At 35.9% G+C, this 22,988-nt stretch overlaps 2 protein-coding genes across 2 annotated transcripts in view; both read left to right on the top strand.

Annotated features, from left to right (window-relative positions):
- LOC123306272 (claspin-like) overlaps positions 1-14,845 on the top strand; it is an 82,348-nt gene extending 67,503 nt beyond the window's left edge. Inside the window, exons 9-14 of the mRNA XM_044888176.1 lie at positions 9,931-10,203; positions 10,262-10,580; positions 11,546-11,661; positions 11,723-12,009; positions 12,060-12,179; positions 14,156-14,845. Of these exons, the coding sequence (XP_044744111.1) occupies positions 9,931-10,203; positions 10,262-10,580; positions 11,546-11,661; positions 11,723-12,009; positions 12,060-12,179; positions 14,156-14,308 (1,268 nt within the window). The 3' untranslated portion in view covers positions 14,309-14,845. The remainder of the gene's footprint in view (positions 1-9,930; positions 10,204-10,261; positions 10,581-11,545; positions 11,662-11,722; positions 12,010-12,059; positions 12,180-14,155) is intronic.
- LOC123306274 lies at positions 7,190-9,956 on the top strand. Its single transcript, XM_044888178.1, has 2 exons — positions 7,190-8,951; positions 9,007-9,956. The coding sequence occupies exons 1-2, from the start codon at positions 8,881-8,883 to the stop codon at positions 9,260-9,262; spliced, it is 327 nt and encodes a 108-aa protein (XP_044744113.1). The 5' UTR covers positions 7,190-8,880; the 3' UTR covers positions 9,263-9,956.
- Positions 14,846-22,988: the final 8,143 nt, after the last annotated feature.

The following is a 22,988-nucleotide window of genomic DNA, read 5'->3' as shown; positions in this document are numbered from 1 at the left end:
AAAAATCCGTCTGGGTAGGTCTTGAATTTTGAGTTTAACCCTCGGTTTCATAAAGCTTGATCAGAGAATCAACGATCGATTGACGGATGAACGTCAATTAGTTTTCAGTCGATAAGTTGGTCATAAGCATTCTGAATATCATTCTTGCACCAAATAATTATCTATACACCCCCATTTGATGATTCTCAACTGCTACTCCTCCAATATATTCGGAAATATGAAAGTTTCAATGATTTCCTTCGGGAAATCGAATGCCAAATCGTTGATCGAGCAATCAAAGTTTTGTGAAACTTGATGTAAGTACCTTTTAGGTGGAAAACAATTTCAACATACTTTTTCAAATGTAGTGAATATATTTTTCCAGGCAAAGGGCAAAGAATTATAGTGTGTCATATTGGCAGTGGCACTGTTTTTTTAACTGGAGGACTCTGGACTTTCCAATCCAAAAAAACTGGTGACTACCATGAAGAAATGGATGGTCAGTCCTTCGAAAAGTGGTCGAGGGTATACTTCCTAAATTGGAGGAAAATTCTATAGTAGTTTTAGATAATGCTCCTTACAATTCAAGGAAAATGGAAAAAATTCCTAATTCACAATTCAGAAAGAGTGATATCCAACAATGGTTGAGGGAGAAAAATATTGATTTCACCCCTGACCTCATAAAAGCGCAATAGTTGCAGATAGTCAGGCAGAACAAAGAAAACTTTGAAAAATACATCGTGGATGAAACCGCAAAGGCCCAAAATATTACTGTACTTAGATTACCGCCCTACCACTGCGAACTGAACCCTATTGAATTGATTTGGGCCGATGTCAAGAATTTTGTGGCAAATAAAAACACCACATTTAAAATGGCTGACGTCCAAAATCTTTTTCAAGAGGCTCTCTCACGGGTTACTTCCGAAAGATGGAGAAAGTGCGTGAAACATGTCAAACAAAAAGTTGAGGTAGACATGTGGAAACTGGATAATATTATGGATGATATAACAACAGTCATCGTCAACTTAGAGGAAAGTTCTGCATCTTCTGACGACACTACGGGGTAGTCACTTTTACAAAAAAAATATTGTTACACATTTATATACATAGTATTTATTAAAGTGAGAACTTTAGATTAATTGTTCATTACTGAGACTCGTAGATAAGCATACATATTTTTCACCGGAACTGGAACACTCAAAAAGTTTTAAAATATAACGCTCTCGGAATTCAATTTATTAGTACACCTCTGCGTTATCACGTTCTTGACGCGTGATCACTGCATGCTGTAATGTTTACCACTGGCCTCTTGGATTTGGATATACTATAGAACCCAAATGGGGTACCAGAAATGGTAAACAAGATAAAAGCTCCGAACAATCGATCTTTTGGTTGATAATTTTATGAATAAATAGTAATGCGCAAATGTTCACCCTATCTACAGTGGAAACAGCATCGTATCTTGAAAGTAAAAGACCATGGTCATAACCTATGAGAGGGTACACACCCTTCTGCCTCCACATAAGAAATTTGTAAAATTTTCTCTGCATCGACTCAATACATTTCCTATGACAGTCATATATTTATAGGTCTCCAAACTATGCTACAGTATTCTAATCTACTCCTTATTACTGTTAAACAGAGCTATCAAAGTGCTTGGATTCTGAAAGCATTTAGTAATGTTTTCAATTTACAACCTTTCCTTTATTAATTTCACCTCAGCTTTCACACTGATGAGTAGGAGCATTCCTTCTCAACCTCACCGAAAATTATAAGTAGAACTCATTCCGTTTCAGTGTCTTATTATATATATATATATGCGGTTATTCATGTTTTACCGGAAGTAGCTATCAACTTCCTTTTCTCCAATGACATTGTTACTGCAATGCTCATTTTATATTGCGTTTATCAGTTAATTTATTTTGGTTCGAGACTTAAGTTCTGAAATGTGCACTAAATCAATAGCCGCGAATTTTCAGTTCAATGTAAAAAGTAAAATATGTTGGGAAAATTTCGCTGGACGACCATATGTGCGGACCGCCGATGAACTGAAATGATGATTTCCTCGAGTTCAAAAAAGAAAGGACGAGTTAATCTCTGTGAAATATAATTCAATTTTCGGTAATGTGCCTGGAAGATCAATTTTCTGAAGATCATAGAGAAAAAACCTGTATTGAGGTGGCGGACTAAGGGAGAACATTTTCTGGGAATCTCGAACCATAGGAGAGGCAGTTACAGAGTTCTTCCAGCAAACTTTCTTTTGTTTCTCTTTCAATCAATATTAATTTTACCGTAAAGTATCGTACGAATTCTTTCTTGCATTGGCTAATGCCGCAGTAATCGATGAGAGACGCCAAGTTCGTTTCAGAATTCGTTATCAGGAACTAGATCATATTCATGAAAAATTTCGTAAAATTCATTATTACCGGTAACTGAAAATACTCATTTGAAAACGAAACGGTAATTAAATCATCTTTTAATGAATCATATTTTACCATCAAAACTATTCACAAGAATTTATTTTCTGATGACGATAATGACAGTTCAGTCGCCGATTTTGCTCGATCTTCACCTAACGTGAAGCTTCCTATGATTTCGCTACCAACTTTCAGTGAAAACTATAAAGATTGGACTACCTTCTACGATATTTTAAGTAGTTTGGTTCATAAAAATGATCATTTGTTGAATGAAAGAAAAAATTCCAATAGTTACTTCACAAGCTCTCTCGCTTTTTTAGTGTATTCCATTGACTTATGAAAATTACCAAATTGCTTTCGATACTTTCACTAAGAAACATCAAAACAAACGTCGCTTAGCAAACTCTCTTTGGATGCAAATAGCAAATACGCTCAAATTAATTTAGGAATCTGTTGACGGTTTGCGAAGTTTGCTAGATGTTTTTTTCGAAAATCTTTACTTCCTGAAAAATTCTGGATTTCCTGTTGATGAATGGAGTACTGGAGTTTCATTCTCTACCATATGATGGTTCAAAAACTTAAAAATTCTACCATCAAACGCTTCGAATTCGATAATGCTCTACAGAAATACCATCTTTTACAAACCTACAAAATTTTCGAAATGTACCTGTCGTTCATGCGTCGGAAAACATCATACTCTCCTCTTTAAATAATGTTGATTCCAAAACCACTGAGGAAAATTCTGATGCATCTTCATCTTCTGCGACACAATCTAACACATTAGATTCTCCTGGAGCTATGATAATAACTTCTTCTTCAGAATCCTGCGTGCTGTTGACTACTGCACAAGTAAAAATTCGTAATGTATGCGTATTTTACTGTTTTGTGCAATGTGTGCTTCAAGGCATCCTCAAATCCATCTTTAAAAGCTCCCACAAACCAACGCGGAAAAACCGCACCACTTGCGAATATTCGTACCCCATCCGATCCGCAACATACAGGGTCTTTCACGAGGAAACTCACCCATATTTATACGGGAAACTACTGAACGTATTTTCATTAAATTCAGCACTTATAAGTATTTCACGATGCTGATGAAATCTAAAATATTTTCAAGGCATGAGCACCTCCGGTTTTTCCGGAAATGACGTCAACTTCCGTTTTTCAAATTAGAACACCATTTTTTTATTGCAGAAATAGATTCCTTAGAAAATTTCAAGTTATTTTGATGTAACATTTTTCAGTTTTGGTTGGAAAATTCTCTCTGAGCGGGAAAATTTGAAAAAAAAATCGAAAATAGAGCTCCGCTGAAATAAGAATAACTTTTTGGATAGAAAATTTTCATTTTTGGGATTTTTCAAGATGTAAGATTGATGTATCCACTTTAAAAATCGAAATCGCGATTCATGACACAGGGGGTGAAAAAATAGCTTTCAAAGTTAGGGATGACAAAATCGTGAAAAATCAATTTTTTCAAATTAGAACCCCATTTTTTTATGGCAGATATTGAATCTACGTTAAAAAATAATGTGAGTGTATGCATCACACCCTTGCCCTAAAATGGATATTTTCTGAGTTATTCACAAAAAACTGTTTTTCGTCTTGAATTTTCAGCCATTTCTTTTCCCTTCATGCCAAAAAGATGAAATTTTGAGGAACTGTTATTTGAACCATGCTGTAGATTTTTCACCCCTTCTTGAAACCGACTTCAAGTTACTATTAGGAGAACCATGGCGAACTCTCGCAGTTATAACTAGAGAAGATGCTCAAAGTTTTGACCGTTAATTTCTAGACATTTATTTATACGTCTCAGGAATGCTTCGTGCGTTGCTCTCCTTATTTCATTGGGAGGAAGAGATCTGCAAAAGTGTTTAAAAACCAAATTGAGTTTCAAATTTATGAATCTAAAAATCTAAACAAACCTGAAAGCATTTCTGACTCGTTCTATGCAGTCCTCTTTATCAGTCAGGGGAGTTGAGTAGACAATATTTTTTATCCTACCCCAAACATAATAGTCTAAAGGAGTTAAATCGGGAGAACGTGGTGGCCAAAGATGTGGACCATTGTTCGCCAACCATCGATCTTCAAATAGCCTGTAGAGGATATTTGACACATTGAGTGAATTGTGTGGAGGCGCGCCATTGTTGATACCATAAGTCTTTATGGTTCTGTACTAGCGGCTCAATTATTTGAGTCAATATGTCAGAATATCTATCTCCTAAGGAAGAACATTCTTTAAATAATGCAAACATGTGTAGTGTTCTATCTTACCAGTTAAAGTCCCATCATAAATGTGAACATCGAGAATTGCATTATTTTTGATGGCGCAAAAAACATTGAAACTCCAGGTCTCTTGAAAGTTCCATTGTCTGAAGTGGTGGTTGTTCTCTTCATCCCAATAATGACTGTTATGCCTATTGAAAGAACCATTCTTTGTGAATTTAGATTCATCTGTCCAAATTATACAGTCCAAAAAGTTTTCATTCTCTTGAAATCGAATCATCATAGCTTCGCAAAACTCTGTTCTCCTGACGAAATCAGTTTCCTTCAAATGCTGTACCCTATTGAATTTATATGGGTGCATTTTATGTTTTTTTAATATTCTCCAAACACTCGATTGAGATAATCCCAGATCAATCTCGGCATCTTTGAGAGAATTTTGAGGATTCACACGAAAATATGCAAGAACTTTAATTTCGTTGTTCTCATCTTCTACTACACTTTTTTCTCTGTGTATAGTTTTCTTAACGAAAGATCCGACATTTCTCAAGTTTGTCATGGTTCTGTTAATGGTATCTCTCGTTGGTATGGGTCGGTCAGAAAACCTCTCAATGAACAGTCGAATCGTTCTATCTACAACTTTATTACATTCTCCATGAAGTAGAATGAGATTTAAATAATCTTCATTGGTAAAATTAGGCATAGTGATCGATTTTATAACTTAATACGAATTATCACCAAATTAATAGTAAACACAAAATGCTACTGAATAAAGAGGAATTTGGCAGATGTAATTAATGATATCTATCATTAAAAAAAAAGAATGTAAAACATGGTAAGTTTTTGCATATGGTTCATAAGGAATTATTTATTTATCACTGGAGCGAAAACCGATGGCCGATTAGTTGAAATAAAGAGGTTTCCGATACAAATTCGAATCAAAATTCGCCATCTATTTAGGAACAACCTGTAACTTTTTTCTCTTGCATATTAGGGTAGTAAAATCTTAAACATGGTTTAATTAACAGTTCCTGAAAATTTCATCTTTTTGGCGTGAAGGGAAAAGAAATAGCTGAAAATTCAAGACGAAAAACAGTTTTTTGTGAATAACTCGGAAAATATCCACTTTAGGGCAAGGGTGTGATGCATACACTCACATTATTTTTTAACGTAGACTCAATATCTGCCATAAAAAAAATGGGGTTCTAATTTGAAAAAATTGATTTTTCACGATTTTGTCATTCCTAACTTTGAAAGCGATTTTTTCACCCCCTGTATCATGAATCGCGATTCCGATTTTTAAAGTGGATACATCAATCTTACATCTTGAAAAATCCCAAAAATGAAAATTTTCCATCCAAAAACCTCGAAGTTATTCTTTTTTCAGCGGAGCTCTATTTTCGATTTTTTTTTCGAATTTTCCCGCTCAGAGAGAATTTTCCAACCAAAACTGAAAAATGTTACATCAAAATAACTAGAAATTTTCTGGGGAATCTATTTCTGCAATAAAAAAATGGTGTTCTAATTTGAAAAACGGAAGTTGACGTCATTTCCGGAAAAACCGGAGGTGCTCATGCCTTGAAAATATTTTAGATTTCAACAGCATCGTGAAATACTTATAAGTGCTGAATTTCATGAAAATACGTTCAGTAGTTTCCCGTATAAATATGGGTGAGGTTCCTCGTGAAAGACCCTGTATTCTGCGTCGCTCAGTAGACAAGTTCAGTCTAGCACGATTTATATCGTCTCAACTGCGTATTTTTCCGCGCGTAAACTCAATTCGCAGTCAGATGCGTTTTTATCACTCTATCCAGTGAATTCGCACAGAAAATACATATTATGAGCATAGGGGGAACTAAACATTTTTTTGTGGGGGGCGCACCCCTTAGGGAGGTCTGAGGTGACCGCCCCGGAGGAAAAGATGTTGGGTGGAGAAGATGTGCAAAAATTCTAGAAATAGCTGAAAACAACGAAAAAGCTCCAGAATAGCTGTTTTTACTTATGAGCATTGATCGCATTCAGCGGACGGAGCGCAAAGCGCTTCTGCTACCCATCGGTAGCGGTAGCGGTCGGGAACATGTTGAACGTTCGCTGGCAAGCCTAGATAGGATAAGGCAGTCCAACGAGCTGTCACTATCAGCTGATTAGTTGAGAAGTCTGTAGGAAAGACGTAAACAAACGGATTTTTTAAGTTTCGTTAACCTTGTGCTGGTTAAGTCAGTTTTTATGTGACAAACATAACCTAGAATTTTGACGAATTATTTTTTGCTCCAGTATATTTCCTATAATTTATTAAACATTCTTCTTTATTTCTTACAATCAATTTTCATTTCATTTTCCTCAACAAACTCAAGTTCGTACATCTTCCACACTAAATAACAACTACCTACTCAGTTCAAGTCCAACTTTCGCACCTTTCCGCTACCGCTACCTAGCACAAATCAAATCCGCTCCCAAAAGTGGCGTCCGTTCCAGAACGTGTTGAGAATGTAGCGCATATGTCACCGAACGTTTCCGCTAGCGTTTGGTAACAGTTGCGCAACTGTTTCGTCCGCTGAATGCGACCATTGAAATGGATGAGATTATTGAGTTAATTCGGAGGCACCCTATCTTGTATGATCTTTCTCATGAGGATCACAAGAATATTCGCAAAAAAGATAAGATTTGGGAAGAAATCCGAAAGGAAATTTGTGAAGAGGGTGAGTGAAATAATGTATAATATTTCAATTAATATGATTCTTCTTTCCATACAAACGAAAAAGTCTAATTTATCATTTTTCTGTATTGAGGAAAGTGACAAATTGATATCGTACAGAGAATGCCAATCTTGATGGTCTCCCTGCCAAAGCGGCAGGTACTGGTCCTACTGGATCTAAAAAGCTCAATCAATCCATCGTCAGATTTTTTCGTTATTGAGAAATTAGTGGAATAGATGTTATTTTCACTACAAGTTTTGTCTCAATTGGTCTGAATTATATTCGATTTGGTATGAGGGGTACTCCGAAATCCGCAACGAATTTCCGTCACGAATTCGGTGCGAATTTTCCGCGTTGGTTTGTGGGAGCCTTAATTTTCGATGCATTGGTTATACCCAAAATTTGTTCCGATTTGCCAAGTTCGAGAATAATATTTTCCTCACCTTCCATATCGGCTCTGGAATTTGCCGATCCAACTTTCGATAGTCCACGCGTGGTATTATTCATTTGTTAGGAGCAGAAATATTTCTTTCTCACTGGTCTTGTGGAAGGTAGGATAGGAGAGCCTTCTGCTCTTGAGATTCCTGCGTAGGTGTTCATGGCTAAGCCGATGGCAACAAACCATATGGTTAGTTCACTGCATGTTACAGTTTATTTAATTTAACCTTGAAGGTCTTTTGGGAGAATGAAGAACTTTCAAGTTCTGATTTTCGTTCGGCGGAAGAAAATCTGTGTGAGAAAATGTATGTTGTATCGTTACTGTTCGTTACCCATATCATTTGCAGATACTCGCTCCATGGCCATACATCACCTTTAGTCATTGGAGCGTAGACTTGAAATGAATCCCTCTCTTAGAGATGATTATTGTGAATTCATGCAGGATAATCTGGATTTAGGTCATATGACATTGGACGATTCGAATTCACCAAAAGTTGATTCTTATTTTATACCACATCACTGTGTGATAAAGTCAGATAGCTCTTCTACTTAATTGAGAGCCTTCTTTGATGCTTCATCGGAGGTGATGGATAACCCCTCTCTGAACGATTGTCTTCTCAAATTTTCAGAATAATATCCATACCATTCTTCTTCGCTTTCGATCGAAATATGTGTTCAAAGCCGATATTCGCCAAATGCACCACCATGTCTTGGTTGACCCTTATTATCGAAGATAACAGCGGATTCTCTGGAGGTTCAAAACATCTGATCCAGTATTATGAGTTGAACACGGAACTTACGAGATTTCTTCAGCAACCTTTTTGGCACTTCGAACTATTACACCAATTTGCGGATGAGGAAAAAAGAATATTTTTCTCTGGCATCCAAAATACTTCATGAGGATGTTCATGTCGATGACGATGGATTTTAGTTGAGGAAATAGTCGAGCAATAAAGTAAGTATTCTTTAGGAAATTCCGATTGAGCATCAGTTGAACCTGTCTCTTCCGATGAGGGTGATTTTGTTAAGATTCTAGGTCTAGGATTTAACCCATGTTCTGACTGTCTCACATTCTCTGTCCCCATCACAGATAAAAATTGTTCAAAACGAAGTGTTTTCTTCCAGCTTAGATGTATTTATTATCCTCTAGGTTTTCTGACGCCCTTTACATTTCTCACGAAATAGTTCTTTGGGTTCAAAGGTTAGTGGCATGATATTCCTTCAACAGATTTTGTAAATTATTGGAATCATTGCAGGTCAGAATTATCTGAATTGCAAGATTTACAAATTCCATGCCATCCTAGTCAGAGTTCTCAAGTGAAATGTGAACATCAACAACAAGGATTTGGTGATCCAAGCGAGAAAGGTTATGCAGCTGTAGTTGTAGCTTACTTCCGATTCTTTGATTATGCAGGAAACGTCTTGACTTCTCTCGTTTATGCTGAGTCCAAGTTTGCTCCTGTTGAGCGGATTTCGCATCCTGGTCTGAAATTATGCGAGATAGAATTTTAAGGTTGGGCGGTCGTATTTCATTTTATGATGAAAAACATCCCTCGATTTTGGGGGTCCTTTCTTTGTTACTATGTCACGAAGTCGTGGAACTAAATATACCAAAGCCTGCTTATATGTTTTGCAGTGAAGGCAGTACACCATTTCCCAAGTTTCAAGATCTCTCTTCATGCCGTTAATTAATGATAAAATCGCCGAAAACCCCAAAACGTAAAAACGGATTCGCCCTTATTACATAACACCGACGTGTTGTTGGAAATTTCATCCTTTTAACGTTAAAAGGCGAGTTAGTAGATTGTAGATTTTATGGTTCCTATTTTGCTATTTGAATGCAAATAGCTATTACCATCTTTCTGATCATGCCGGATACAGAATAAGCTCGAATAACTCTGAAAAGTTTCCTAATATCAGTGAAGTCATGTGATCAAGATCAAAGTTCACATTTGAAAAAATGAAGTTGAGGGCTACTTCCGGTATAATCGAAATCAACAAAAACGAAATATTTTGCCAGCATCCTGGAAAACACTCTGAAAATGAATTACATAAAAATACTTGAGACCTCAGTTTATTTTAATTCAGCTGAAGAAAGATTGACCCTGTGGAAACGGATGGTTACTATTCATTCTGTCGAGTTAAAGCATTTTGTTTCCTCATGTTCTCTTTCATTTTAGGTATTTCACAAACCTCTCAAGTAAAAGAAAAAGAAATGGTCCTTGATGACAACGATGAACATTTGATATCCCAACTGATAGATGAAGATGAGCTAGAAAATTTCAAAAAGAAATTCGAATCTCCAGGTGTCGCCAACAATTCAAGTACCACAAAAAAATTAACTTTGGAAACCTTAAACGAAGTTTCAGGAACAGGAGGCGTTATTGATTCAGATGATGAAGAGGGAGGATTGAAATTGAAAAATAAAAAAAGAAAACGTCTTGCCTTCTCAGGTAGGTCTGAATATCGTTATAGATTATGGAAAAATTAGACAATTGAATTTTTTCAAAGATGATGAAGAAAGCTCAATGAGTGACACTCCCCAAGAAGAAACCATAGATCTCCAGGACGACGAAGGACTTGCTAATGTAGATTATGATTCTGAAGAAAATGAAGTTGAAGCTGTAGATGATCAGGAATCCTCTGAAGGTCAGAAGAAAGAAAAAATTAAAGCATCTGATTTTTTTGAGGAGGAGGCGGAGCTCTCTGAATCAGAATGGGGTAGTGAAGATGAAGACGAAAGGAATTTAGACGATCTGGAGTTCGAAAAAGGAGATGAGGAGAATTTTGATGAAGATAAATTGAGAACAGATATTGAGAAATTACAAATGTGAGTAAATTTCCACTTTCTTCATGTGTTTAGATCATAGACGTCTTTGCCATGGCGAATTTTTAGCTACATTCCTAATCAATTCGCGAGACGTTACCATTCGTAATGAAATTCAACTCTAGCACGGAATTCAAAGTCGGCAAATTTTCTTCCAATCAACAAATTATCACTTCGGCAAGGAATTTCGTGCTATGGATCATGTGCGATGCTTATGTTGTGATCAGTTACATGTTCAACTCATTTGAGAATTTTGTCCGAAATTTATTGCGGATGGTAGATAAGGTGCCAAGTTTCGTGCCGAAGTGCACTTCGGCCTGTCCGCTGATAACGCTTTAGACGTGTTACGTATACAGATAATTCTTCAAACATCGGGAATGCCATGAGAAAAAACAGTACATAGGAAATACACCCAGTGCGAGAATAATTTTATTACAGGTGATAAATTATTCAATATTCAACTGGACTGCTCCATATTTGATTTACCACACTTATTCATAACTGAACTCCTGTATGGGCAAAGTAGGAACTGATTCAGAGATGAGCATTCAATAATTTATCACCTGTAATAAAATTTGAACTGGGCGATTGCGTTTCCTCTGACTTCTTCTTTCTCATCACAATATCTTTGTTTGGAATTATATCTCCGTAATCTGTATATTTCAATAGTTGTTTTGAAAAAAAATTATAACAGCAATGACCTTGAATCAGGAGCTTTTAGCGTTTGTTGAAATCAAAATCCAGAGCGGCCACCCATCTACCCATATTTCGAACCATTCAGTTTATATTCGAAGAACGACTTGTTTTAATGAGGATTTCACTTTCCCAACTTCATCATCCCAGCAGAATGTGCTCCAAAGCATACGTCATGTCATATTTAGGTGTTACCTCAATGTAAATTCCATGTATGATTCTCATTATGTAATATGAATTACTATTGTAATTTCCACTATCTCTGATTTTTATAGGAGGCAGATGCTAGATGAAGATAACCGTGAAGTAAAAATGCTCCAGGAACTTTTACTTGAAGATGGCGAATTACATGGTTCAGGAAGACAACGACAATTCCGGTGGAAAAATATTGGTATGTATCAATTTATAGAGTTTTATGTCATTATATTGAATCATCACAAATTCTATTATAGATACAGCTACTAATGATGCAGAAGTAAAGAAGGATGATGAGGACGACGATATATATTTAGAAGAAGATGAGACTGAAGAACAATGGAGAAAGGAGAGACATCAGAGAGAAATGTTGAAATTGAAGCAACAATCACAACAGGAAGAAGATAGCCTGATAATAGACAGTCAATCGTTATCTTTCGCACATAAATCTTTGAAGATAAAAAGTCAAACTAGTTTGAATTCTCAAACTGTCTGCAGTGAATTAGATTCCAGTCCTAAAGTGAAGCAGCAATTTGCATTATTGGTATATGACCGTACTTTTGTTCAAAGCTGAATTAAAGAATTTTTTTTCAGAGTAAGAGAGGATCATTTTTGAGTAGAGGCGACAAAATATTGCAGAAAATCGCAGAAACCAGCAAGGTGACTTTCGCTTCCAAAAATACCAACAGAATTGTATTCCAAACTATTGATGAGGTATGTAAAACATTGACCGATTTGAAAAGTACACAGTGATGAAAATTATTATTAAGGTCCATCTTTGTTTATGATGATACTATCGTTGCATAGCTCAGAATATACGGATTATGTGATCGGTAATTTTCATAGTAAGCTGTGGTTACAGCGCCAAAATTCGCCTTACATGACGGTAGAGGTGCACATATACTGAGAAAGGAATCGAGGAACAAAAATATTGAAAATGGCAGAAGAAATCATGGCTAGGAACATGAGACACAGAACGAGAGATGAAGAATACTACAGCTCACCACTGCCTCGACACATTAAAGCAGAAACTAACTCTGTATGCGGAACGTCTGAAGAGATATAAAAGCAATTATAGCAGGAAAAGGGACAACGATTTATTTCAAAAGTCGGGAGAAACTTTCTCACTTCGCTTGAAGGAGAAAATGGAAAGTAAGCACCAAAGGAAGCCATTGAACAATTCTGGACAGAGCAATTATCTACGAAACCTCAATGGAGATGAAAATCTGAGGCTCTGAAAAATGAACCGATGCAGCATGACATGATCACAATTGTAGCAGAACAATCAGCTATCAGAGGACTACACAATTGGAAAACATCTGGACCTGATGGTTTACAGAACTTCTGGATCAAGAAACTTTGGATCATGCATGATAAATTAACCCCCGCAATAAATGATGTCATTGAAAATCCTGAAAGTATGCCAGTATTTCTAACACATGGCCCAACATACCTGTTACCTAAGGACCAAAGGAAAACAGAAAGCCCAACCAAGTATTGACCAATCACATGCCTTCCAGCCATGTATGAATTAATCACATCGTGCATTTCAAACCAAATTCATAACCATTGTGAAAGGAATAACATCGTCGCCGTGCAACAGAAAGGATGCACCAAAGACAGCCGAGGATGCAAAGAACAACTGATAATAGATTCAGTTATCTGCAATCAAGCGTTCTCTAAGCGAAGGAATTTTTACGATGCGTATATAGACTATAAAAATGAAGAAATTGAAGGAAGGGGACACGATGGAGTATCTAGGCATAAAACAGGCAAAAAAAATCAATCAGAGCCAGATGAAGAAAGAATTAACGGAGGAGTTTACCCGAAGATTGAGGAGGATACTGAGAAGTGGTCTTAACAGCAAGGATACCATCAAAGCCATCAATCCCCACGCTTGCTCAGCACTGAACAACTCATTCGGTGTCATCTCTTGGACCACCACCGATTTAGTAGCCTTACAGAAAAAAATGAGTACGATGCTGACAAAACACAATAAACATCACCCAAAAAGCTCAATAGAAAGGACAGAGCTACCACGACACACCACGACCACGACCAATGATAGTTGAGATTTTAATATAGCAACAACAAGGCGGAAAGTTTGTTTTTTTTTTCGCACATGCTTGATGAAAAATCGCAAAGCATTGTATGTACAGTTTGCACTTGCAGCTTTTGGTTGCACAACATTTATAGAACTCTGAATCTCGGTCGGTTTTATCGGACACATCCGACATCGCGTCTTCTTCGTCCGCCTTAATAACAATATATTAATTGTACCAATTCTTCTGATCATGTATGGATCCCTTCCTTTGCTTTATCGAGTTTACTGGAAATAGGATTCAAGTTAACTAGTTGAGCTTCAAGAGTTCGATGTATACAAGGCCATCTCATGGGATATAAATCAATGACAGAATTAATTTTTACTTATATCATATCTGGAGTCAGATGTAACAAAGATGATAGTATCATAAAATGAAGTATCATTCGAAAGACTGCTAATAATTCTCTGCATCATCAATTATTTAATCAAAGTTTTAATGCATTTTATAATCGTGCTGTAGGCAAATCCAATAAATCAAATTTTTTCTACAAAAAGTCCTGAGTTATTAATGGTGTAAATAAAACATGGTGACTTTTTATATATTAAGATTCTACGTATCAAATTTTAATCTGGAGTGTGTTTTCAGGATACGAAAAAAAGGAAAGCTTCCTCAACAAACATAGGCGACTCAACTCCAGTTGCGTTGAAGAAATTGAGGCTTTCAGGACTGAGCCCTGGACTGAATAAAGATAGACCTAAGTTAGCAAAATCTATTTTCGAAAAAATACTACAAGATTGATAAAAGTGATAATACTATATAGAAATACAAAATTCATATTTTATAAGTGTTATATTCTGAACGCATACTTTTTCTCAGATGCTTTCATGAAAGCCTAATGTAATACGCAGGACGATTCAAGTAGGTCGTGCAGTTGGAGATTTTCCAGTTGTAGTTGAATTAGGAACTATAAATTTGTTATACGTTGTAAGTGTTTTTAAGAAAAACCAAAAAATTTCGCCCCATATAAAAACATCACACCTCGTATGTGGTTGCACTATTGCAAGGTATAGGCTCTTCAGAAGTAATTTTTTTCAAGAAAAAGGACAGTGGAACGGAGTTTTCTCACCACTTGCTGCGTTCGAAGGTTCCATTTCGAATGATGTCCATTACTACGCTCAAATACGTTTTTTGCGTGAGTGCAAAGAACAGAGCATACTGAATCAAGGACCTTTATATTTCTTTTACTTTATTTATTTCATTTCATTGTAATCGACTGTCCAATTACAGATTACATTTTAAATAGAAAATGAATACAATATAATGAACACATTGTAATGAAGTTTCTTTTTTACAAAAATGCTCCCTCATTTTAGAATATGTAATTTTTTCGTTTTGATTTTCAATTGGCGAACTTTTTATTTTCAATTCAGTGTTTCGACATCGGTCGAAAACGTGAACATTCTGCACCTTTTTTATTATTTTTTCAGAAAAACTATGTCGCATCATGAAAAACAACCTGAATTGGGAGATAACCGAGTTTTTGTTCGCTAGTACCGATAAGCTAGAGTCAAGAAGTTTTGATCGACTCAAATTTTACCGATTTTTGACGCATTCCTTTCCACTCCTCCCCCGGTGGGTAAAAAAGAAGATGTCCCCTCGCAGGTCAATTGATTCTTATCATTCTGTCCAGTATTCATGCGGTGGCTAGGATGGTGTTAATTCTGATTCATTCTGATTAAGTCTGTGATTAGTAGCGATTCCGTATTCAACTTCTGAAATTCATTCAAATTAGTCCTGAATTCTGTATAGTGTCTAGGCCGTTAACCACGATGAAGTGCGATTTTTTCTTTCGCCTTTCGTCCGTGTGAGACTATTTGAACGTTTAAGTTGAGGTTCGCCACCTTGAGCTTAACTGCTCAACATGTAGCTAATTAGCTACATGTTGAGCAGTTAAGCTAGCTACTCTGACGAGCAACCGCTGGAAAACTTCCGAGTAGGACAGCACCCCGTACTTTTACTTGGGAACCTCAGTTTCAACCCATTATCCTATCTGGTTCTACCCCTTCTGGGAGTACGATTTCTGGCTGATGGTGTGCAAACCCGTTGAAAGCAAAAACCAGAGTGGTGAACAATTGTGCACCCTTTTCCCTCATTCTTCTGGGTTTCTCTTCGCTGGAAGTACGATTTCTGGCTGGCGTGCAAACTCGTTGGAAGCAGTAACCAGAGTGGAGAACCATTTCCCAAAACCGTGCTTTGTTTCCACCAACCTACAATCTCATAGTTTTGAAACTGAACCCCGACTTCATTGCCCGTTAAGGGTGTCTTTGTTCTGGCTGGCGAACGAATCAGTAATACCCGTGGCGAGTTTGAGATCGGATCCCACCTTTTCTTTCCGTCCGAATCACTCGGTGAATTCACTACCTTTACATTACTATTTGTATTTCATTCCGAGAAAAATCTCCTAAGTTGTGTAAAGTAGTCTGTTTCTATTCCACCAATGGGTCGAACAGAAACAGACGCAGTATTGCGCTTTTCACTCGACTGATTTGAAAATAGCGTTGTATGTGCTCCTTATTGCGAGTCAACGTATAAAATTTGTGAATTCTGATTTTGACATTCACCCTAAAGAAGAGATGGCGATCGAGATAAACGAGAAAATGTCGATACAAAAAAAAATGGCGCCCGAGCTGAGAGTCCAACGGCGGTCCTACGGTGGGTAGAGGGGGTAATTACCTCCCCCAGAGCCCATAACGAATACGAAGAAAAAACAATATTATAATGAAATGAAAAGGAGAGATTCCTTTACAGTGCATCCCATCTTGGGTGAGATAGCCAGGTTTCTCGCTTGTTATTTAAGATAGAGCCTTGCGGTTTTCACGTTTTGAAGATACGACACAAACCTATATTTTTTCAATGGAACACCCTGTACTTTATTACTTCGTTGAATTCGTCATTTCCCTTCAAAATGATGCATAATATCATATAAGTAGGATATTCAGAAATGCTGAAAAACACTAAAACATCACATAATAATGGTTTTTTGTTAGTGGGCCATGGTATAGATTGCCCATATAAAAGAAGAATCAATTGGATGGCAAACAAAGATAGTACACTGATCACTATCAACTAACACGAAAAACAAAACGTAGGTACGTACCTAATAGCAGCACATAGGTAAATAATACAAAAATTCATAATACAAATTAGATACAGAAGAAATACCAATAAAATATTTACCATTGATACAAATTTTCAACATTGCGAAATATTTTACTAATTAAACTGTTGAAATTGCTTTCCGTTTTCCCTAATACTTAATTAACAAACTTTTTCAACACGCCTGAGTGCATTTAATATTATAAAAGGGCGGTTTTTCAATTTCTCTGTTGATGCACAAAGTTCTTCGGAACTGTTGTGTCTTAAACACAATAACAATTCATAGCAATGACAGCTAGATCAGATTTGTTTTTTCTCTTCAATGCCTACTTGATTAAACAATGCTTCCAAATGCATAGTAGCCATAATAACTACAAGGATGTTTGTATCATACATGAATTACTACTTTTAATAATCAAAAGTAATAATCCTCTTATTGAAACTTGGAAAATTCACGGCTCACTATAACAACAAATCATCATTATGTGATGTTTTAGTGTGTTAAAAAATGTGAAAAAATTAACGAATTCAACAAAGTAATGAAATACAGGGTGTTCCATTGAAAAAAATTTAGGTTTGTGCCGTATCTTCAAAACCATACCCCGAAAACAAAAATTGAGTAAGCCACTGGATTTCACGCAGAATTTTGTATCAAATGTAGTTTTCAGCTCAGCATTATTTCTTATAACTTCGGAGATAAACGGGGGGTCCGAAAAGTATCAATTTCCAACATTGTCCTGTATCTCATAAACGGAAACAGTTATGCAAAATTTGATTAGGATAACTTGAGTTTCACAAAAAAGTAGGACAGGAACGTGAAAACCACAAGGCTCTATCTTAAATAACAAGCGAGAAACCCTGGCTGTCTCGCCCAAAATGGGATGCACTGTACAATTTTAAGAAAAAAAATATGGGACTGCAAATGCTAACTATAGATACCTACAGGGTGTTGTTTGAAGTCTTAATTTGAAATTTCAATTGTTCTTTCAATTACTACCCCCTCCAGAAAAGCAGTTTAGGACCGCCCTTCTGAGACAGTTCGAAATCTTGTTGGAAGCAACAGAGGTGAGATTTTCCCTGCCAGTGAGTTAATTCCCAGAACATTGAGTAACTTTTTCTAGAACGGAAAACTGTGAAAAATAAACTTGATTTGTGTTTTATTTCCTGCCAACGTGTATTGCAGTAGCGTAGCGAGGGGAGGTACTGATTACTGATTGCTGGGTGTGTTGGACGGATAAACCAAACCTGCCACTGCAACCAAGCGGTCTATTGTAGCACACAGGCAAGCTCGTAGAGCTAGATCTTTCCCTCCAGTCCCATCCTGCTCAAAAAGGAGATTATGTCAAAGGGGGAGAAATTCTTGAGTTCCTCTAGGACCATATTCGGAGAAACAAATACTCTATGTCTGCCGCCGGGCAGTCACAGAGGATATGCTCAATCGGTTCGTCCTCTTCTAAGCAGAGTCTGCAGAGCGGGTCATTGACGATGCTAAGTTTTTTAAGATGGGCTCTGAGCCTACAATGTCCTGTGAAAGCCGCCATTATAAATCTCAGATTTGTTCTAGAAAATCCTAGCGAACGACTGGTGTATGGGCTGGGAGGCACTTAAATAGCCCTCTGCGAGTGACGCAGTCCAGGACGATTGCGCCGGTACTCCAGGACCTTTTGCCTTATCCAGCTGTTGTTCCGTTCCCTGATTAAAGCATTGAAAATCCCTATACTTGGTTCCGGTCCAATAAGCGCTGATGTTGCGCCTCCTCTGGCTAGAGCATCCGATACTTCGTTGCCTCTGAAGCCAGAGTGTCCAGGTACCCAAATCAATTGCAGTCTGTTTAAACTTCCCAATTTGGAACTTTAGATCTGCATTCAAATACCTATGCCGAGTTTCATTTGTCTGCTGCGAGAGATTTAATCGCAGCTTGACAATCCGTTAGGATTTTTATTGACCTACCCGTCCAACCAATGTTAAGCAATTGGCTGGCGCCATTGAGTATTAAACGCCCCTAGAGGTACAACGCGGTTCAACGAAATGAAGCCGAAATTATGGGCTGTAAAGTGGCGGTACATAGCAGCTAAAAACGGAACTACAAACTGCCGTATCAGTCTGGTTCGAGTTAATTCATTTCGAGTTGTAATTCATTTACAGCAATCTGTAGGAATTTGAAATTAAGAGTAAAATTGATGGGATAAGGCCAGAAGAAAGGACAATCAATTCGATACCACGCCGACGTTTCGGTTTTTTTTTTCATAGTTGTTATTATTAACTGAAATGTTGTGACTCTTGTTAGTTTGTATCATATTATGTTGTCATTGTTCAACTCAAGACAAAACAATGAAATTTTCGACCCAAACTATTGGTTTTGTTGCGTAACTATGATAAGCGAGAAAATGGATAGTTAGTACACCATTAAAGTCAAAATGATTGATGCAATCCCGCATGCAACTAGGATTCGAACTAAGAAGTGATTTTATAGTTACTAATAAATATATTTTAATTTTTTTTCATTCAAATTACTACCAAAGGTTTTGATTATACTACCTATATTTTATTTCATATTTCTTCGAATTTGAATACAATTCTCTCAACATGTAATACTTATCCTTGAGTATTAACATTCAATATCTATTCAGTTATGCTCCGATGTGAGAAATCATTTCATGAAGAAGAAAGGTTTCCAAAATTTTGGAAATCGAAGAAGAAAAAGTTAGTGTATATAAGGTGAACATTTGGTATATACATCAATTCTACCTGTGTAACAAGTACGATAAGTCGATTAGACTATTTTGTGAATAAAGTGTTCGAAGATCTAGTGTTGAATTTTGAAGGTTATCAAATTTTCAGATGTAAGTTCAGTGCTTCTATTATTTTCTATCTGTTTGATTTTTATTTTTTATTCATTTATGTTCGCTAACGGCATTTAAATTCATGAAATAATTCTCTTTGAAAAAGTTTCTATAGACAGAATACACATAATGTTCATAATTCTAATTCATATATGTATTTATTTTTTATTCGCTAACGACATTTAAATTCATGAGATACTGCTCTTTGAAAAAGTTTCTATAGATAAAATGCACATAATGTTTATATTTCTGATTCATATATTTATTTTTCATTCATTTATGTTCGCTAACGACATTTAAAATCATGAAATATCGAATATCGCTCTTTGAAAAAGTTTCTATATGGATAAAATGCACATAATGCTTATAATTGTTGAATTCAACTTGTCATATTTTCAAAACGATGACCTATTTTCCTGTAATAAAGAGGTTCAAATATGCTAAATGACTTAGACTATTGATAAGGATATATACTATGCTTCAGAATTCGGATATAAATTAAAAAAAAATATAATATACTTGTCCCAAGTCAACCACTTAGTTGGGAAGCTTGGGACACAAGTTAAAATCCATTGATTTCTCAACTCTCAAATGAAATAGGTGACTTGGGACGGTGTATAGTTTGAAGAAATTAGAAATTGTGATTATATAGTTAAAATTCGGTAAGGAAATTAAATGATAAACCCCTATTACAGCGAAAGTAAATATATTGCACCTCAAATGTGAAAAAACTAAACAAAACAAGGGAACTTTGATTTCTTTCATTCTTTGGTGATTTCTTCGTGGAAATAACGTAAATAATAATATCCTGCGAAAAATCGGCATATTTCCTGCTGCCAATGCGCCGCTTGTATCTTTTCGGCATTGTCCCAAGTGACCCTATGAAACAACAAAATAAATTAATGAGATCCTTATTGCCGTTTGATTTGTAAACAACCTTGTTTCATGACATATCTAATATCCCAATATGTTATGATCCAAATCCCTCAGCACGGTGTTTCAGATTTGGGTTGCAGTCGGTTATGACTGGTTGTCTTGAAAAATTTTCAGAAAATTCCAACTGCCAGGAAGACGGTGATATCCAACTTACCACAATAAGGGAATCCGATTGTGGTAAATTAAACCGATAGATGTGGTACGTGGAGATCCGATTACGTCTTCGATTGATTCGGACAATAGCGAGGTTTGTGAGGAGGAGATAATGAATGAAGAATTTGTTGGACCTCAAAATATCCTGGAGTCCAACTCAATTGCATACTTCTCTGGGTATTTAATGAGAAGAATGGGCAGAAAATACAATTGTGCAAATTGCGAAGAAAAACGTATCTGTAAAAAATTGGATATCCCAAATCAATTATATCTGTGAAAAACATAGAATTAATTCACTGAGACAGTTAGTCAGAGTAAAACTGCACAGAAAACCAAAAAAAAATAAAGGGATCTCGACACAATATAAGCATGGAACTGCCGCTAAAAAGTTAATGTTTTTAGGAATGCTTAATGAAAATGTTAAATATCTCCTATTTTTTTTCATTATTTTATATTATATATGATCAATTTACATCAATAGATACATTCTTACTTTTTCGGTTTCTATAGTATTCGCGATTTTTCCAGTTCAGAATCCTTAAAAGTAAGGAGAACTTATTTCAGTGCCTTCCAGTCTGTACTGTTAGAGAGGTTGCAAAACAATTTCGTCTATCGAAGGATGTACCGGAATTTCAACATCTGGAACGTTAATGGTGTTCTAAAATTATTTAAATTAATTCAAATAATATGTTCTTCACAGATAGAATTTATCTGAGGTATCCAATGTATCCATTAAAGATCCGTTTTTTATCAACTTATTTAGATGTATCTTGTGTATTTTGTGCTTCAATAAATTCTTCGTTCACAATGTCCTCGGAATCAACCGACTCGTGATCAAGTAGGGTTGTTCCTTTGTCTTCATGACTCCGAAGATTATTGCCATCAATTTTTCCTTGAGTATTTAGGCATTTAAAAATATCATTCATTTTCAGAATTAATTCTGCTGTTGATTGGACACTTGTTTCTGGCATTAGTTATAGAGTTGCAATTACTCTCAACATGGTTGAATACAAGGTTTTGCTGAAGACCTGATGGTTAGCAAATTTAATCTTAATTTTCTTAAAAGCGATTGGATTGATACGACTTCTTCGAGTCAATTTTTCTTTAATGCCTGCTCGAATGCCCCTCCAAGAAACATTATCATCGTGCAGTTGATGAATATTGAAACTTCAAGCACTCTGATAACTCTTTTAACAAATTAATAAAGATTAGATTGGAGTATTATAATATAATTTGGAGACCAATATATGAATGTCGCAAAAAAAGAATTGAGTCTGTAAAAACAAAATTCCACCTATATAATTAACTGATGTGCAGGCAGAATGAACCTTATCCAACCATAGGTTACAAACATAATCTGCTTCTTTATAGGTTTGGTGCTGAATCCTTAATTGAGTGAATATGAATGCCTTATTGTTCTTTTTTAAAATATTTAGTAACGAATTGTTCTAGTGGCTCTCATGGGTGATGATGGACTGGTGTATGTTGTACACTTTATTTTACTTACTTTATTTTCGAATATTATACCTACATCAATTGCTTCTATTCAAATCATTTTTTGAACTCTTCATTCGATGTGGAATTCTCATTCATTTAATATTTGGTGTATTGTTTTCCTATAATAAATCCTGTTGAAAATAAATCGCATATTCACAGTTTTTTTATTATTTTATTCTATTGCAGGTTGGTTTAAGACCTTTTTGACATTTTATCATTGAAGTTTATAATACTCAATGATTTTAACCAATATTTCAATACCTATTTTCATTCTAATATAAATGTTTCCAGTTCAGAAACCCTATCAGTTGAAGTTAAACCATAGCCCTCTTAAACACTTATAAGAGGGCTGTGGTTAAACCTTCCTTCGATTCGGACATGAAGGGTCCATTCAATATATTCATCGTTCAGAATGAGAACCGAAATCAATTCCTTGGCTCGATTTGATCTTTTTAGGCTACTTTATAGTTTATACCTACCGTTCAATTTAATATGCACAGTTGTTCTATGGATGAAGTTCAAAAAGAAATGGTATATATGTTGAATTGAATTCTTAGCATAATACGAGGAATAACCGTTTTCGAGATCAAGACTTCGTTTAGAATATATTCATGGAAATAAAATATAATAGACGGAGAGCCAGAGCCAAAAAAAGTCTCTGAATTTCTTAAGCCTGGTTTTTTCTCAGGTGATTACAATCATAATATACAATAAAATGCTGCGGTCAGTCAAGTGGATATTAGAACATGTGCCTCTGGTGCGCGGTCAAACATGTCGTAATTACCGACATAATAAAATCAATTTCTTAAGGCTGAAACTTTATAAACTTTTGTATTTTGGTAGGTATGTAAATCAAAATTATGATAGTCAGTCAACGTCCGATCGGGACACAG

Source organism: Coccinella septempunctata, chromosome 2 (genome assembly GCF_907165205.1).
Source record: "Coccinella septempunctata chromosome 2, icCocSept1.1, whole genome shotgun sequence".
Classification (NCBI taxonomy): Eukaryota; Metazoa; Arthropoda; class Insecta; order Coleoptera; family Coccinellidae; genus Coccinella; species Coccinella septempunctata.
Note: the sequence above shows the minus strand (reverse complement) of the source record. Positions and strands in the feature narration are given on the sequence as shown.

Coding starts and splice junctions, on each gene's coding strand:
- LOC123306274 (XM_044888178.1), top strand. CDS start 8,881: ATGTATTTATTATCCTCTAGGTTTTCTGACGCCCTTTACATTTCTCAC. Junction 8,952..9,006: donor ATAGTTCTTTGGGTTCAAAG/GTTAGTGGCATG, acceptor GAATCATTGCAG/GTCAGAATTATCTGAATTGC.